This window comes from Coenobita brevimanus, chromosome 60 (assembly GCF_032717465.1).
Source record: "Coenobita brevimanus isolate Jiangsu-jjx chromosome 60, ASM3271746v2, whole genome shotgun sequence".
In the NCBI taxonomy this organism is placed as follows: domain Eukaryota; kingdom Metazoa; phylum Arthropoda; class Malacostraca; order Decapoda; family Coenobitidae; genus Coenobita; species Coenobita brevimanus.
Genome location: NC_137013.1, coordinates 31,208,274 through 31,228,412, shown reverse-complemented (window position 1 = coordinate 31,228,412; position 20,139 = coordinate 31,208,274). Strand labels below are relative to the sequence as shown.

The 20,139-nt window shown below is 42.4% G+C and overlaps 1 protein-coding gene across 1 annotated transcript in view; it reads right to left on the bottom strand.

Moving 5' to 3' along the window:
- hop (tyrosine-protein kinase hopscotch) overlaps positions 1–20,139 on the bottom strand; it is a 271,133-nt gene that overhangs the window by 106,535 nt on the left and 144,459 nt on the right. The window contains exons 13-15 of the mRNA XM_080275140.1: positions 15,100–15,271; positions 13,210–13,295; positions 750–837 (exon numbers count right to left, since the gene is read on the bottom strand). Of these exons, the coding sequence (XP_080131266.1) occupies positions 750–837; positions 13,210–13,295; positions 15,100–15,271 (346 nt within the window). The remainder of the gene's footprint in view (positions 1–749; positions 838–13,209; positions 13,296–15,099; positions 15,272–20,139) is intronic.

Sequence of the window (20,139 nt, the reverse complement as noted above, 5' to 3'; positions counted from 1 at the left end):
GGAAAATGGGAGAAATTAAATAAATTAGTACAGTACCTGGCAACTCGGCCCACTTAATTCAGTGATAATAGAGTAGGCTGGTACCATACATTTAGTCAAGTGTTTTTGTTTGTTATAAAATAAGTGTCAGTTCCTTTCATTTTTACACCATACATGACTGGATATATATATTAGAAAATAAAATGTAAAAATACTTATGAATATAGTGTGTGTGCTAAAGATAAATCCTTCACTGTAATACTATCTGGTACCTCTGGGGCCAGCCACCAAGACAGCTAGTGTCATAGTCACTCTCTTTAAAAATGGCAGACAACTTGGTGAATCAGGAACATGATAATGATATAGTGTACTCCATGACCTCTTTTTTTAAGATTAAAAAAATAAACACATTTGACACTTTCCATACCTTTAATTAAACAATCTATGGGTTAAGATCTGTTCATTTCATGATGCCTGGATACATTGTGTATAAGTCTGTAAGTCAAAGGCAGTAGAAAATACAAAAAGAAGAAGACAGTTCCAGAGCTGACCTGTTCATACATGAAGGACTGGGAGCAATGGTTAACTCCTGCATTAGAGTTGGACAGGAAATGAATGAAAATTTGCTACTGGACAGGTGCCATGCACCCACTGTAATGGTGAAGGGATGTGCGCTGACAGTTTCGAGGAGCAGTGACCACTGAAGCAACAACAGAAAAGAGATAAAGATGCATTGCCCGCATGCATGCACACACGCACACACACAGTACCTTGGTAGAGTATCTGATTGACATCTCGCATCACTGCCTGGGGTTGTCGCCTAGCCTGGGGATCAGGACTCCAACAACGTATCATGACCTGTAAAACATTCACATAATGTATGTCCACTGTTACTGGTATAGGAAAAAGGTCACTTTTATGATCCCTTTAGGATTGTAGAAAGCAGAAATGAAGACCTTACATGTGAAGAAAATAAAGTACCCGAGATACTGAATAATTCAACATAGAAGGTAAAGTACATACACCAGTAAGCATCTAAATACAAAACATTTCAGACCTGTGACTTCCTCAGGCACTTACCATACTGTACTCTGGCACACAATCATACTCACATTCTTGTTTGTTTGGGACCCTACAAGAAATATGCTATGAGGAGGTGGTTCCCAACATGGGGGAGGGGAGAGTTAGATCTTCTACCAAGAGGAAATGCCTCCAGTTTAATCCCTTCAGTCTAGTGACATACTTTGTTATTTTCCTGCTGAAGCCAGACAGTTTTACTTAGCTTTGAGGACACTTTTTGAGCTGGAAGAGTCTGATACAGATACAGCATAGTTTTCAGTAAGCTCCATAACTACTGAAGAGATCTCCGAAGTTGAACAAAATCATCTGATAGCAGCAAGTGCATCATGGGTTCCAAGAGGTTAACAGCATATCTGAAACAATATATGAAAGTGGTCCTCAAAATGAATGAGACATATTTCATTTAGTGGGCAAAACTGTTTGGCTGAAGGGCATGGTTTTCAATATAAATTCAATCTCTCACATGGAGGATGTGAAGCTCCATTTACAGGATGCTGGCAAACATGTACCAGTAACTCCGTCCCTGTAAAGGCCTTCAATCTGAAGACATACTTTGTGTTTTATTTTTCATATCACCAGATATTTTTATTCAATATAGCATGAGACATCAGTCCACAAAAAGGTTAATGAAGACTATTTCTAAACCCATAACTAGAACGGTTCTCTCCACAGCTTCACAATAAATAAATAAAATAAAAAATAAATACACCCTTGCGTCCAAGGCAGGTTTATCCATGATGTTTGCGTCCAAGACAGAGACCATAAATAATAATCCAATTTATTGTTATACTGTACAACGATTGCATACATCCAATACGGAGCCAGCGTTTCATAATGACCGAAATCCGATGAGAATACAACTATGACAGTCTCAGCTAGTCCAACACAGTTCTTGCGCCCGGAAGAGTGACGTGGTTGCAATGTTGTTCAATAAAACATTGGCATCTGGTTAGGTGATGAGGCTTGCTTTTATCTCCCTCACTAGACTGTCGTGGATACACTTATCGCGTGTTGCACTCAGTGTTTGCTCCTAGGTTATTGCCTTTCCTTACGTAACCATGCCTAGGAAACAGTCTGCTAACCCCGTGAAGCACCCATCTACCTCAGGCAACTAAGCTGGAGATAATTGAGCTACTAAGCTGGACATAACAAGCTGAGAAACACACACTTTCAAGGTGAAGAAATATGTTTTGGTGCCAAAATAGGTTTAGGTTAATGTTTTTAGGGGCACTCTTCGAAGATTTTGTGACAATATTAATTTTTCCATAAGGTCTTGTGTTGGTCCAAGACATTTCTCATGCTAGACGGCACCCTCAGGCGATAATATTACCATCTTGGATGCGAGGGTACTGTACATAAATCTGAAGTTATCTATCTATCTATCTATTGCCAGACGCCTTAATCCCGTAAGGGGTGGCCACAAACAAATTGCCTCCATGTCGCCCTGTCCCCCGCCATATCATTGCCCTGCTCCTAGCTGACATCCTCCTCTCTCATATACCTCTCCAATCCATCCCTACATCTCATCCTTGGCCTCCTCCTCCCTCCCCCCCCTCCATCTCACTCACATATCAAGTTATCAAAAACACTTTAAACTGTCACTGTGCTGAAGGGGTTAGAACTATGGTAACAGTTAAGGGCTGGTGGCACAATAACATGAACCCTGTACCCTCTCCCTATGAGAAGGGGAAATCAATCAATACCTGGCTACCTGAGTACCAGACCTGAGACAGGAGGGCTCTGATGACCAAAACTTAGATGTGCTGATGAACAGAGACAGAGACTTGATGCCATACTATCATCTGTTAAGGAATCCCCAGGCATTATTGCCTTGTCACCATTATAAATACATTAAAACGTCAATAAACATTTATTAAGCATCATGATTAATGCTAAAAATAATGTCCCACTGTGGTCTTTTCTGCAACTGGAAAAAAATTTTGGTCCATGCAACTGCATTTCTAAGAAGAAAGTTATTTACCTTTCCTGTATTATGCTTCTGTTATCTCTTGTCCAATTTTTGCCATTCTGGTCTTATTTTCTTTGGCAATGAATGCTCTTAGTCTTGAACTGATAAATTTTTCTTGGGGCTCAATGAGTGAATATATAATTCCATTATTATTCTTGCTATACCAGCATGCATGATTTCTAACAAGTGATGTAATCATAAATCAGAAATGAAATGGAGTGTTAAATATGTTTTCTGTTCAGATACTTCACCAAATATCTAAGGACTGTTGGACAAAGTTACATCTTTTTTTCTGATGATTAGTTATTATGCAATAAAGATCTGCAACTGCAATGCAACTGCATGCACAATCAATTATTTTTTCCCCAACTGCTGGAAAACACATCACATTGGGACATAACACATTGCAACTGCTTATTTTTAGCATCATGAGTGATTTTTCAATCAAAGTGTTATTTTTTTTTTTTTATTAACTTCTAATGACTGAAGACTTATGTGCCTGAAGGGTCTCTTCAGGGGGCTCACTAGTACATCTTTGTTACTAGTTCACCTCAGTACCTGGTATATTTACTTGTACAGTATGTACTTATGGAACCTATGCCCATATTAAAATTATGCAATTAACGAATGCAAGAACAGTAAAGTGTATAAGGCAAAATTAATCACTAAAAGAAAAGTGCTATGGAGCTGCCTAACCTGATATGAATGGTCTTGAGCTAGTGCAATATTTCAAGCACAGTACAGAGTACCAGTACTATCATGATCAAAAGTTCACTGACAGTTCCCTGCCAGCATTGAATGCTGCCTTTCATATTTCTCAGTGCTCTCCAACCATCTGAGATTATTCTCCCTTCTTATACTCTTTTGGTGTGTGCTTCATACTGTTATCACTTCCCATCACCCCACACTGCAGTTAAGAATCAATGAACTTTTGCTCGTGATGGTACTTTTACTGAAGTATGGTGACAGGAAGGAGGTAAATGTGTAACGGATGTAGACAATATAGAAACTCAAAGAAATAAAACAGCCAGTACAGGGATGATAAAGAAAACCCATGTTTTCACACTGTTACACATCTTTGTACACATCATAAATTTTCTTTTGTCAACAGTTTTCAGCAACTGCAGGGAAATCATATGGCTGGTTCTGGCACCTGTTAATACTCCTAACCAACCAAAGCCATTAGCTATTCCATAGATGGCCTGAGTACATGGATTCCATAACTCCTCAATACAATGACATTTTTTCATTATATTCCTGCTGTTGTTATTTGTTTTTATTCAGCTTTTTTATTTATTTACAGGTACTTATTTTTTTATATACTGTACTGTGTCCAGTTTTGGGCAAAGGTTTCAGGGTCTATCCTAGGATAGCCACCTTGTAAAGAGGATGTTATTGAGAGCTATATTTGATCCTTCCTCCACAAATAGCCTATCTGAGGTAAACAATATCATCTGGTGATCATTCTCGTTTTTTGTTTTAGAAGGTTCCAACATGCTTGGATGCGCTGGCCTTGGTCACCTAATGGCGGCTCTCCATGCTGCTCGATCTATGGCAGCCTCTCTGTTCAGTCCCTTAACCCTGAGGTCACTCTTAATGACCTCGTCCCACATCTTTTTCGGTTTACCCCTTGCAACCCCAACCCTTATATTAACGCTTCTAACTTTCTGTGCCCAATTATCATCCCCCACCCTCTCCACATGCCCATACCACCTCAATCTACCTTTCCTCATCACAACACCAATACACTCCAGTCCCATCCTGCCTCTCAACTCTTTCATTGTAAACCCAGCCTCTCCAGGTCTTGAATGCAGGGACGCACGGCACATCCACCTAATCATTGTCATTTCTGTACGTCTGAGCCTGCAAATATCCTCTTCCTTTACTGTCCGGTCTCACTATCATACAGTATCACAGTCCTGACAGATGCTGCATACAAAGATCCTTTAGCACATAGGGAGAGTCCTCTCAATGTCAGGAAAGGCAACAGCTCCTTGAACTTCTTCCAACCACTTCTCACTCTAGCCACAGAGCTAGCTCCAGCCCCACCTCCAGTACATGTCTCCCAAATAACAAAACTCTTCCACACTCTCAAGAGACTCACCAGCAAGGTCAATCCTTTCACACCTGACAATCTCCACCTGTTCTCCACGACACGCCGCATACATAAAATCAACATTATCTTGCAGTCTACCTCTAATACCACTACATCTCTTATGCACCCACTTATCACAAACAATGTACATGATGGAATTACTTCTCACGCCCTTGTGGCAAATTGCACATGGACACTCTCCCTCTGCTTTGAAAGTACCGCCACCAACCCTAGATATCATCACTTTTGTTTTATCTGCATTTACTCTTAAGCCCTTGTGCCCGATACCATCTCTCCACTTCCTAAATCTTTCCTCTGCCTCCCTTTCATTCTCTGCAATCAACACCAAATCATCAGCATACAACAACTCCCACGGAAGTGCATTTCTGAAGTCATGTGACAGGGCTTCAAGTACCATGATCAACAACAAGGGACTCAAAACTGACCCCTGATGCACACCAACATTCACGGAAAACCCATCACTCAAATCTCCATTCACTCTTACCTGGGTGTGAGCACCTACATACTGTAAATGGCCATAATCACCCTAACCACCCACTCCTCCATCCCAAGCTTTCTTACTGCCCACCTTCAACACCTCTCCAAGGACTCTGTCAAAGGCCTTCTCCAAATCAACGAAAACAAGGTACAGTTCCCTTTTCTTTCCTATATATTTTTCCTGAAGCTGTCGAACAATGAATATGGCATCAGTGGTCCCCCTACCTGGCATAAACACAAACTGTATCTCATCAATATTCACTCTTTCTCCAATCATACCTTCTACAGTAGAACTCTCTCCATTACCTTCATTATCTGATCTAAAAGCTTTATACCTCTATAATTTTCTCTTTCCAGGACATCACCCTTCCCCTTGTACACATTTGCAATTACATTCATCAGCCAATCATTTGGAACAACATACTCATATATGATCATATTTATCAGGTCAGTGACTAACCTCACTCCTATATCTCCTGAGGCCTTCAACATTTCAGCAGTCGACCCAAACACACCTGCTGCCTTCCCCACCTACATCCTGCCAATTGCCTCACTCACAGTAGCAGCATCAATCAAAGGCCAAGAGCCAAACACTGGATCTGCTAGCTTCAAATCTTCCCTGTCCCAGTCAAACTCCTTCATCAACAACTGGCTATAATGCTCTCTCCATGCATCTTTAATATCCTCACTGCTTTCCACTACCCTCCCTTCATCATTCTTCACACACTGCTCACCTATAATATCCCAATTATCCCTCTTCAAATGATTTGCTACCTTGAATGTCATATTCTTCCTTTCCACACAACTTAGGTTATCAAGTAAAAGTCTCTGTGACTCAGACTGTGCCCTGTATACCTCTCTTCTAACCATATGCTTGGCAGCCAAATATTCCTCCCTGTTACCACCCTTCTTCCATTCCTGGAATAGCCTTCCCTTCTCCTTATCTGCAGCTTCTGCACCCTCATCCCACCACCAAGTTACTTTATGTCTTGGTGGGCCTCTTGTCCAACCGCATATTGCATTAGTAACTCTCAAGAGGCTGTTCTTGAAGGGTCTGTACTGTTCATTAACACCTTTGTCAATGGCTCTCTGTTCAGCCACCACTCTCCTCATCTCACTGTAAAAAGCAACCATTACTGCTTGGTTTTTCAGCTTCCATATTCTCCTCCTAGGTATGTAAGTCGTATTTTTTATCACTCGTTCTTTAAGTACCATGTCACATATCAATAATCTGCGCTGCTGCACACATTCCTCGCTTCAAACTTTAACATTCCTCACTAACCTCCTATCAGCCCTCCTGTCCAGAAAATAATCTGATTGCTATTTCCCTCAGACTCGTATGTAATCAACCTACTCTCCCTTTTCCTAAAATGCATGTTGCACACAATCATGTTCACTGCCTCCCCAAACTTGAGTATCCTTTCCCCTTCCGCATTTCTTGTACCACATGCACATCCCCCATGTACTCCTTCAAATCCTTCAGCTGCTTCACCTACATGACCATTTAAGTCCCCTCCCAAAACCATTATCTCATCATACCCCAAACCACCTACTACATGTATTAAGTCATCCCCAAATCTATCCTTCTCTACCTCATTCATGCCTGCCTGTGGAAAATATGCTGATATAAGTGCAATCATCATCCCACTGAACAAAATTTTTTATCACTAATATCCTATCGCTTACGCTCATAATATTCATAACATATTCCACCATTTCTCTGCAACCAACACACCCATACCCTCATAAATGTCTGTCCCCTCCTGCCAAAACAACTTACAGTAGCAATCCTTCCCAACAATCTTTCTGTGTATAAAGGGAAGGGTGATGCCCTGGAAAGAGGAAATTATAGAGGTATAAAGCTTTTAGATCAGATAATGAAGATAATGGAGAGAGTTTTAGAAGGTATGATTAGAGAAAGAGTAAATATTGATGAGATGCAGTTTGGGTTTATGCCAGGTAGGGGGACCACTGATGCCATATTCATTGTTCGACAGCTTCAGGAAAAATATATTGGTGGGAAAAGGGATTTTTATTTTGTTTTTGTTGATTTGGAAAAAGCCTTTGACAGAGTCCCTAGTGAGGTGGTGAAGTGGGCAATAAGAAAGCTTGGCTTGGAGGAGTGGCTGGTTAGGGTGGTTATGGCTATGTATGTGGGTGCTCACACCCAGGTAAGAGTGAATGGAGATTTGAGTGATGGGTTTTCCGTGAATGTTGGTGTGCATCAGGGGTCAGTTTTGAGTCCCATGTTGTTTGTCTTGGTACCTGAAGCCCTTTCACATGACTTTAGAAACGGACTCCAGTGGGAGTTGTTGTATGCTGATGATTTGGTGCTGACTGCAGAGAACGAAAGGGAGGCAGAGGAAAGATTTAGGAAGTGGAGAGACGGTATGGGGCATAAGGGCTTATGGGTAAATGCAGATAAAACAAAAGTGATGATATCTAGGGTTGGTGGCGGTACTGTCAAAGACGAGGGAGAGTGGCCATGTGCAGTTTGCCACAAGGGCGAGGGAAGTAATTCCATCTTGTGTGGTGTTTGTGATAAATGGGTGAATAAGAGATGTAGTGGTATCAGAGGTAGACTGCGAGATAATGCTGATTTTATGTGTATGCCTTGTCGGGGAAAGCAGGTGGAGATTGTCAGACGTGAAACAACTGAAAGAAGAAATATGTGCAGCATGTGATGTGGTGTGTGGGAAGAAGAGAAGACGGAGGGGGGTGCAAGGAGCGGCATGGTGGAATGAAGAGGTGAGACAGGCTGTGGCACAAAAGAAGAAAGCATACAATGAATGGATGAGAAATAGGGGCGTGGAAGAAGTTGAGAGGCGGAAGAGAGAGTTATATGTAGAAAGAAAGAGGTGAAAAGATTAGTAAGAGAGAGTAAGAAGAGAGTGGATGAGGAATTTGGAAGGAATTTGAGTGTAAATTGGAGGGACTGTAAGAAAATGTTCTGGAAGGAGGTGAAAAGAGTAAGACAGGGTGGAAGTGAAGTTGGCAGGGGAGTGAAAGATAAAAATGGTAGATTACTAGTGGAGAAGGGAGAAAAAGTGAGCAGATGGAGAGAACACTTTAAGGAATTGTTGAACATAAAGGATGGAAGTAATGCGAGTATAAGTGGCTGGGGAATGGCTGGGAGAAGGAGGGAGGTGAGAAGACAGGAAGAAATCAGTAGGATAGAAGTTGTGGAAGCAATGAAGATAAAACAAAAGTGACAAAATACCCCTCCAGCACCTCAGGAATCTCGCCCTTTCACTTCCAAGACGTCTCAGGTCCGTGAGGAAGCGTAAAGGATACCCTACGTAGCACTAAAGGTAAATAAAATGCGTTATTTATATGTTTTTTCAATGTTGAAAGGTTTGTTTCGTAGGACGGACGCTGGGCGCTTGATACTGGTACTTCTGACGAGCACTGTATGTGAGTGAGGTGGAGGGGGGAAGAGGAAGGGGGAGGCCAAGGATGAGATGGAGGGATGGGGTGGAGAGGTATATGAGAGAGGGGGGTGTGAGTTGGGAGCAGGGCAGTGAAATGGCGGGGGACAGGGTGACGTGGAGGCAATTTGTTTGTGGCCACCCCAAACGGGATTGAGGCGTCTGGCAATAGATAGATAGATAGAAAGAATTGAACCTGTTGATGAATCTCTTAAGTGTGTGGAAGAATTTTGTTATTTGGAAGACATGTTGTGTGCTGGAGGTGGGGCTTAAGCTAGCTCTGTGGCTAGGGTGAGAAGTGGTTGGAAGAAGTTCAGGGAGCTCTTGCCTCTCCTGACATTGAGAGGACTCTCCCTACGTGCTAAGGGGTCTTTGTATGCAGCATGTGTTAGGAGTGTAATGCTGTATGGTAGTGAGACCTGGGCAGTGAAGGAGGAAGATATTCGCCGGCTCAGACGTACAGAAATGACAATGATTAGGTGGATGTGTTGTGCGTCCCTGCATCCAAGGTCTGGGGGGGCTGGGTTCACAATGGAAGAGTTGAGAGATAGGATGGGACTGGAGTGTATTGGTGTTGTCACGAGGAGAGGCAGATTGAGATGGTTTGGATATGTGGAGAGGATGGGGGATGATAATTGGGTGAGGAAGGTGAGAAGTGTTAATATTGGGGGTGGGGTTACGAGGGGTAGACCGAGAAAGACATGGGACGAGGTCATTAAGTGTGACCTCAGGGTTAAGGGACTGAACAGGGAGGCTGCAATGGATCGTTCAGCATGGAGAGCCGCCATTAGGTGACCAAGGCCGACGCATGCAAGCATGTTGGAGCCTTTAAAAACGGAACCCCTGTACCAGACCTCCTGCAAACATGCCACATCCACCCACCTCCTACTGAATGCCTCAGTGACTTCCCCGACTCTACCCCTCAAACTTCCTACATTCCATGAACGCACTCTCATCCCCCTAGGCGACTTAATGTCCTCAGGCTTGCTCTGAAGCTTATTTTTATACTTAGTCATAGTCAGTAAAAATAAAGGGGAAAAGACATACCACAGGCCCCACCCACAGCACAGTCCCAGGTCCAGGCAATGGATCTAGGACCCCTAGCCCACCAGCCTTACCAGTGGCTGTGGCAGTGGCTTCGGGGCACCCTGCCAGGACAGCTACAAGGACACCCTCCAAGCATGCCTTGGCACTGTAACTGCCCTGTCATTATGCAACCACTGATAGGGCAGCCTCTTGGGGCACTACTCCCAGGTTCGGGCCCTTCTCTATTGGATGGAAGCAGCATGCTGAAAACCGCAATGTCCTGTACACTCTAGCATAGGTATGAGCCCCATCTTGCCCCGGACCACGATCTATGCCAATGGAACCCCCGTCACGCCTCCCCCCAAAAGTCCACCACTAGGTGGTGGGGGCAAAATTTTCTGGCCGCATGCCCTTGCTGGCATTAACCCTTGAAATGTAGTGGGGTACTGTATGTTGTGTGATATGTAAAGTGCATGTGGTGTAGTGCAAGAATAAAACAAAAACTATGTCACTGGACTTAAAGGGGGGAACATGAAGTAGGATGTCATTTCTTTTTTACTGCCATGATGTCTTCCTTTAATGTGCACCAGAGTACTGAAAACAGTGGTTGCAATAAGACTGCAAGATGGACTGCTAGTGTCCTCGGTAAAGTATGGGTGTAAGAGTTTGATATACCATGAATATGAAGAGTCAAGAATGAAAGCAGTGCAAATGGGACTGTTACAGCCTGGTAAAAGATAAGAAATAACATACAGATATTTATGAAATAGTATATGCAATAATGAAGGCTGTTGATCAATGGGTAACTGAGATGGTATGCACAGGGTGGTGAAAAAAGTACCTGTACCTGTGACTGAGGGTGGGAGGAGGCATGGTGGGCCAAGAAGTTAGCTCCTTATAGTAAGTGAATGAATGAGAATGTGAGGTATGGACATGTTCTGCTTGTATTTTTAAACTTTTGCTTCCCTTTTAGATGCATGGGAAGGATATCCTCCACTGAACTGGTATTTTTTTAAAAAATCCTAGCTGCTCGAAAGGCAAGGTCTTCCATTTGAGCAGCCAAAATCATTGGAACCTGATGGAATCATTTGACCTGTTTCTTCACAAATCCCTTTGCACTTTTTGTATGTTCTTTTGTAGTTTATTGTCTTAAATATATTTAAAATGTCGATAAGAGGTACTGTACAATTTTCTTTATAATATTTACATTATATTGATTTTTAAATGCTATTTGTATCTCTTTAAAAGTGTTACCCATGTCAGCTGAGATGTTCAGCCAGACATAAACAGAGCAGATGATGTACTACCTCTCATATTCATCCAGTCTTATATGATCTGACACTGACAAATCTTATGCACTATGGCCAGGGTCACACAGTGACCTTTTTCAAGAAACATTTTGCTTGTTAATTTGCCTGGAAAAGGAAAATCTGTCACAAAAGTCACACAAATGGTTCGGCTCATGTCTTCCAGCTGGAAAAAACAAGCGAGCACCACCATGCGAGTACATGAGACGGACGTTAACAAGTAATTCTTTCACTTACGAAAAACAGCATTAAAGACAATTATATTCCTCAAATATAATTTACTATCAAAATACTGTCTTGAGGAGTGAACACTGCAGTGGTGTTGCCAGAATGGCATCTATGGCTGAATACAAACCAACAATATGGATGTGGTGGCAACCTCCCACATCTGAAATGTGTTGTGCTTTCATTATCCAGCATAAGATATGCGTGCTTTGATGTATTAGTTTATAAATCTAATGCTCCACCATACTAAATATCGGCAGGTATATGTTGTTTTAGTTTAACAGGGCTACCAACCTGAACATTCTCCCTTCCTTTCCAAGGGAATCTGTTTGGATACTGATAGAAATCAAAACTCCTTCAATGGAAAGGGAAAGTTTAGGGAAGGGATTATTTTTAAGAATATGGAGTGGGTGACATATGTATGGAGACCCACAAGACAACTAAACCCTTTTTTTAAAAGTCAGTTGAGAGAGTGTCTCTGTTCCACAGGAATTATTGATGTTTTGTGCTGTGTATGCCTCTTTTGAGGGGCTTTGGTGATGCCTATTTAGAGGACTTTGTTGTAATATTTAGCTTTTTGTGACCAGGTGCCCATCCCAGGTCAAGCTATGTGCTCTTGGGTGGGATCAAATGCTCAGTTTTTCAGTCAACAGTCTGCATTGTAACCGACCAGAACACAGCTGGAGGGGGAGGTGGTGGCTCAATCGGTAGAGAGGTGGCCTGCAGTCCTACCAGACCTAGGTTCAAATCCTGGCTGGGGCAGGGAACAGTTTAAGGATTTGAATTTCATTAAAATCAGATTTTACCGATCTACCAGAAGACCCACCGACATGTCGTAAAAATACCCCCGCTAATACCAATACACCAGTCCTGTATGAGACAGCCCTAGCATGTATTCAATATGGACAGTGGGTGTTAGCACTGAAGTGGTGACATGTAGAGGTGTGTGGTATGTAGGAGGACTACTGGGCCTTGGGAGCAGGCTGTGAAGCCTATGCCCAGAGTCAGAAAAATTAAAAAGAAAAAAAAAAGAAAAAAATGCTATAAAGAAACACATTAATAAAACCAAAGCAAAAGAAAAACTTGTGAGGAGCTGAGAATGTGACAGCTTGAATGATGAATGAATGGACACATGACCCTTGTCATAAAGCACTTCTTGATAACTCGCCTACTCTTATGCTTTTGTTGTTGCTGGTTTTGTATCTCACAAAACCCATTTACTGTATGTATGATGCTACTGCTACTGCTGCTGATGATGATGGTGAAGGAAATAGAGCAAAGGATAAGAATAAGTAAAATACTAGTAGTTTTAGGTGCAGAGAAGTGTCCTGATCTCTTCCTGTTCAAGTATATTTCTACAATGTAGCTATGAGGCTGTAATGCTTTAATGGTAAGATACATTATCCCACCCTGGATCCACTTTCTCATTAGCTTACACCTCTTCCTTACGGATTTGTTTAGCCTGTATGATATTTTTGTACCAAATTCAGGAAATTAAATGGTAGTGTTGTCTAAGAGCCTCCCTAATTGACAAAGATATGGCTCTAGCTTTTACCGCTGAAGGAGAAAACTGGTTTCAAACTGCCAAACCCAAACACCCACCTTGTACAGGTCAGGGGGGCATGGTTTTGGTCGAAACAGCAGGCGGCCTGTGGCATACAGACTTCGAACCTCCTCCATATCAGCTCCTGGCAAGAGAAGCATAATGTACAGATTCCTTCAATATTTACAAAGCAATACACATAGTCCTGAATAACAGCATTGTGTCAGTACAAGTCTATCTATCTATTGCCAGACGCCTCAATCCCATAAGGGGTGGCCACAAACAAATCGCCTCCATGTTGCCCTGTCCAATGTTACTTCACTGCCTTGCTCCCAGCTCACACCTCCCTCTCTCATATACCTCTCCACTCCATCCCTCCATCTCATCCTCAGCCTCCCCCTCCCTTTCCCCCCCCCCTCCACCTCACTCGCATACACTCTCCTTGTTAGTTTCTTGCTCTCCATCCTCTCCACATAGCCAAACCACCTCAAAATATTTCTCCTAACACCTTCTATCACATCCACATCCACACCACAGTGCTCCTTCACTTCCTCATCTGTCAGTCTGTTTCTCCATGTAGCAACACATGCTCCTCTCTAATAACTAATTTCCAGTACTCTCACTCTTGACTTGCGTCCTTCCAACAAGGGTCAAGCTTCACTTCCATATGTTAGAATTATCACAATACTGTCATTCAGTGACTTTTTTTACTTCCATGCTCACTTCCTTGTCCCTTATCATCACCTTCAAAGAACCAGCAACCATTCTTCCCTGTCATACTCTTTCAAGCACTTCACCCTCTAAACTTCCATCGTTACTCATCACAACACCCAAGAACTTAAATGCACTCCCATTTTCAATTTCCTCCTAAACCAGCCTCACTGTACATTCACTGACTTCACTTTTCTCAAAGACCATGACTTTACTCTTCCATACATTCACCTTTAGATTCTGTTTCTTACACATACTCCCAAACTCATTCATTAAGCCTTACAGTTCCCTTTCGTCTTCACTTAACAATACAGTATCACCTGCAAACAACAGTACAGGAAGTTTCCAAACACTGCCCTCTCTTATTGGGGTCACTTTAACATCCACTGCCCTACCTTGTATCTCTTTTATAACCCCATAACCCCATCCATATACAAAATGAACACCCACGGGGACATGACACATCCCTGTCTCGATCCAACATTCAGATAGCAAAATTCACTCAGCTCACTATCCACAAGCACTGCAGCCTTCGCACCCTCATACATACTCTTGACGGCATTCAACAACTTCCCATTTACTCCATATATCCTTAATACTTTTCACATTCCTTGTCTATCCACCTTGTCATATGCTTTCCCAAAATCCACGAAGGCCGCATACAACTTCTTTCCCTTCTCTAGAAACTTTTCCACTAATGATCTAAGAATGAATATCTGATGTACCTGTACATAACCTCTCCCCTTCTTAAAACCTCCCTGTTCTTCTCCAAGTAATTCCTCTGTTATTTCCCTAACTTGGTCAATAAGTATCCTACTACATAGTTTTCCTATTACACTACGAAGACAAATGCCCCTATGATTACCACACACTTCTTTTTCTTCTTTTCCTTTGCACAAAGGAATAATTAACCTGACTTCCAGTCCTCTGGGACTCTACCTTCATCCCAGGCCAATCTGCACATCTTCCGTATACAGTAAAAAAATAAAAAAATAAATAAATTTTTATCTTCTTTACCTTTGCCTTTATTCCTAGTCATTGTGATAGCTCTGCACAGGTTCAATCCCCAAGAGGTGACTGGAAGTTTTCAGTCATGTAATGCCATCAAAGGAAATTGGCTGAACATCCACACTTACATGTATTGGATTACAGCAGCCAATCCTCAGGCCCCTACACCTCAAAAGGGGTAAAATGGAATTGGCCATTACTGTCTTGCACTGCTACATGTTGCCACCCACCTTGCAGTGGAAATTCCCCATAAGAGAAGATCTGCCACAATGTTGTTGCAAAGGCCCAGGTGTCAGTGGTGGGGTCTGTGAGGGCACCAGTTGGATGAAAGTGGTGTTCCCGTGGTATCCAGTGTAGATCTCGCTGGTCATATCTCACTAGTCCTGGGTCTGCCAGTTTGACCTGTGAATCATGAGAATGTCTAAACAATTGCTATATGCTCCCAGCTTCAATACCAACACAACATAAAAGTCAAAAGCAATCTACTATGATCTTACTATGTGCAGCACATCAAAGCATACAGTACTTACATACCTCATGCACCTCACTCTCATCATCATCATCATCATCATCATCATCATCACCATTCAGACCTCCTTCCCCACTCTAGGATGGGGTAGATGCAGCTCTATATGACAGAGTCAATCCAATGACTATCAAGTTGAACAAGAGTGCCAAACCCAGGTCACACACTCTTATGCACAAAATTCATCTAGTCAGCTTCATCTCTTATCAGTTCCCACACTTTCTCCAACCTTCAAACTCACTCATATAAACCCTTTTTACAACTCACACCCATACTCTCCACATGATCATATTATCCAAGCACAGACTCTTAAACTCTGGTGTCCACAGACTTCCTTACTCTGCATCTTTCACAAATCAAATTACTGTATACTTTATCCTATCCACTCTCTGCCCTCCACACACATTCCTCAACAGTTCCATCTCCACTGTTCTTACTTCTGACTTTTAACTTTTGTGTCACATCACAGTCTCACACTCATATGTTAAGAGTAGGCACTAAAACTCCTTCACGGAAGCCTCTTGTACCACACTCAGACCTCTGCTTATACATTAAGAGCAGACACTAAAACTCCTTGTAAGCCTCTCACACCACATTCAGACCTCTGCTTCTTATTGGGGCCTTTATAGCACTAGTCACTTTCCCTCCCTGTGCCACTCGACCTTCCACTTCTTTTTCACATTTACCTCTCCTTTCTGTCACTGCATCCAGGTGCTTAGACTCCCTCATTAATTCAAGTCTCTCTTCACCACACTGGGAGTCATCTTCTCTATTAACAATCATCTCCTTAGTCTAGATTTGCTTTCAAGGCATGATGCTCACAGACATCTGCAAAACTCTCCACCAATCTACCAATCTCCTGTCTGCTACTTGCAAGCAGCACTGCATCATCTACATACATCAAATTTGAGATACTCCATCCTTCACCATTCACTGCCAATGTCATCCCACTCTCCATTACTCATGATTTTACTTCTCTCATAACCCCATCCATATATCTATATCTATATCTATCTATCTATCTCTCTACTTTCCAATCTATTTATCTATCTACAGAAAAAATACTCAAGTTCATGAAAAGAAATTATTAATATTTTTTTTTGTTTATTGTGTCCGACTCTGAACAAAGGTTTCAGGGCCTATCCCCAGGGCCTATCCCCAGGGCATATCCCCAAGGTCCAGTAGTCCTCCTACATCTCCAAATATCACCACTTTGGCACCAACACCCACCGTCCATACTGAATACATGCTAGGGCTGTCTAATACAGAACTGGTGTATTGGTATTAAAGGGGGTGCTTTTGTGACACGTCAGCGTGTCTTCTGGTAGATCAGTAAAGTCTCCTTTCTATTAAATTCGAATCCATAAACTGTTCCCTGTCATCCATCCATCCATCCATCCATCCATCATCCAATCCTACGTTGCCCCATGAGGAACGTAGGAGCCCGGGGCTAGGCAAGTTGGTCCTGACATTTAAGATCAGAGTGACCAGCCTCACTCATCCCTGAGTGGTATTACATGAGCAATAAACCCCAACAGTCCCTTGGATATAAACCTTCACCAGCTCAATCCAATTGGAGTGCCGTAATTACCTACTAAACCACCAAGTGCCAAAATTTTGTTATATGGTTACCACCCAGCACAGTAAATGGTTTCCTGGTGTACAGGAAACCCCAGCGGATATTTGAACCGGGTCCGTTAGGACTGCAGGCCACCTCTCTACTGATTTATCCATTGCCTCCCCCAAATGAAAAGCAAAAACAAAGAAAGATGAAATAGAATGAGCTGAATTATGAACAAGACACTGATAGAAGAAAGAAGAAAGAGACACATGGATCAGATCAAAGAAATCATCAAAAAAGGGAAAAACTCTGAAACAGGTCTGAAGGAAAGCAACAAATTATATCAAAGAAAGACAAAAATGGTGAAGCCATTAAATGCAATGATAAGATGGTAAAGAGAGCTGAAGAATTTTACAAAGAACTGTATAAATGGTGAAGCCATTAAATGCAATGATAAGATGGTGAAGAGAGTTGAAGAATTTTACAAGGAACTGTATAAATCAAACACAATAATACAAACAGCTAACTTTTCAGCTGACACAAGTGAAAAACCTGAGGTAACACCTGACAAAGTAAATCATCATCATCATTATCATCCAGACCTCCTCTCCCACCCTGGGGCAGGGTGAGGAGTTAGCAATGTCCAGACAGCCCAAGTCTGCCCAAATCCAAAAGGCCACGCTTCCATTCACTCATCATTCAAGCCCTCGGAATTCTGGCTCTATCTGATGGGACAAAAACTTTCACCACATTCTGTAGCCTCACATAAACGTATCCAACAGAGTCAATCTGAACACTGTCACATTAAAAAGGGGTGCCAAATCCCTGATCATGCAATTATAATCACTATATTATCATAACTGTGTTACTTTTACATTATTAAGTACTCCACTTATTTAGCTTACAAGTTGCTTGTAATGTGTAGATAGTATGCATTAACATGTGATGACAATATTTACTGTCTTTAGTACGACAGCTGTGCGTGACTGAGCAATATGTAAGCATTATAAGGGCACTAGCATATACATATATCACAATGTACAGGATGTAGTATCTGCTGGGGACATACACAGCGTCTCACTAAGAATGTCAATCCACATAATGTATATCCACAATCTTGCTGTCCCAGACCACCAAGAATGCTTAACATATGACGTATCTCAAACAATCTCTTTGTGGTCCAGACGACCAAGAATTTCATAACGTATTCAAACACATGAGGTAACCAGCTCTAGTTGGTTAGTCCACATGAATGGAACTCTACCAGACACTACATCACACAACACATCCTCTCCAAGCTGTATACAATGTCGGAGAGATTCCCTTCAGGTCAGAAGGGGCTGGAGAGAAGGCCCGATAACAAGAGGGTCAGCTAGAAGGCTTTGCCGTCACACTATGTTACACTGTAAATCACAATTTGTTATAACTGTACAATAAACTCCATAACCCAAGAGTGCTTTAACTCACCTCGCTGATACACAAAGGGGGGAGGGAGAGAGAGAGAGAGAGACAGAGAGAGAGAGACCTACCTATTCACTCTAGCTAATGACCCACCATTTAATAAGCAGCAACAAGTTTGGGCCATACTAAGTCTTACGACTTTATTCTGGCAGTATTTCAACGATCTACAATCGACCTCCCTATCTCCCTACAAGTACCTACAACCATGCTATTGAGACCATGCCATACCTTTCTTCTTTTTTGTTACTTTTGCCACATCACACACCCTATAGCATTCCTAACTAAGCAATCCCTATTTGCATTCCAAAAGCTGTCCACATCCATTTCATTCCAATTCATTGATTCCAACTCCTCCCTTACTTTGGTCCTGTATTCATCTGCCATTTCTCTGATTCTCAACTTCTCGACTTTCAGTCTTTCTCCCTGACTGCTCCTCTCTCTTCTGGTCCAACTCACTCCTCTCAGCTTGATCTTGCATACCACAATCATATGACCAGACAGAACTCCACATCATCCTCTCACAGCCCTGGTATCAGAAACTATTCCCAGCATCAACCTCTCTATAAGCACTACATCATGTATATTAATGTGCATCTTTTTGTTTCAAATACGAGTTACAAATGCACAACCTCCTTTCCTGACACAGATCCTTCTGTCGCTCTAATTGGATTGAGCCAGTGCAGGTTTATATCCAAGGGATGGTTGGGGTTTATTGCTCACGTACTGCCATTCAGCGATGAGTGAGGTTGGTCACTCTCATCTTATATGTCAGGAGCAATTTGCCTAGCCCCGCTCCTACACTCCTCATGGGGCAACACAGGATTAGATAATGACTGAATGAATGAACTGTTCTTTTATATGTATGAGGGTGCTAAGCTGCAGTGTATGTGGATAGTGAACTGAGTGAATTTTTCTATCTGAATGTTGGATTGAAACAGGAATGTGTCATGTCTCCATGGTTGTTCAATCTGAATATGGATGAGGTTATAAAAGATACAAGGTAGAACAATGGATGTTGGAGTGGCCCTAATGAAAGATGGCAGTGCTTGGAAGCTTCCTGTATTGTTGTCTGCAGATGATACTGTATTGTTAAGTGAAGACAAAGGGGAACTGTAAGGCTTGGTGAATGAGTTTGGGAAAGTGTGTAAGAAACGGAATCTATCTCTCTATCTATCTATTGCCAGATGCTTTAATCCCATAAGGGGTGGCCACAAACAAACCGCCTGCATGTCGTCCTGTCCCCTGCCATTTCATTGTCCTGCTCCCCACTCGCACCCCCCACTCACATATATCTCTCCGCCCCATCCCTTACATCTCATCCTTGGCCTCCCCCTCCCTCTGCCCCTTCCACCTCACTCACATACACTCTCCTCGTCAGTCTCTCACTCTCCATCCTCTCCACATGGCCAAACCTCCTTAATGTGTTCCTCCTAACAATTCCTATCACATCCACATCCACACCACAAAGCTCCTTCACTTCCTCATTTGTCAGTCTGTCTCTCCCTGTGACTCCACAGGCTCCTCTCAAATAACTCATTTCCACTGCTCTCACTCTTGACTTCTGTCCCTCCAACAAGGTCCAAGCTTCACTTCCACATGTTAGAGTTGGTATCACAATACTGTCTTGTAGTAGCTTTTTCACTTATATGCACATTTCCCTGTTTCTCATCACTGCTTTCAAGGAACCAGCAACCTTTCTTCCCTGTTGTACCCTTGCAAGCA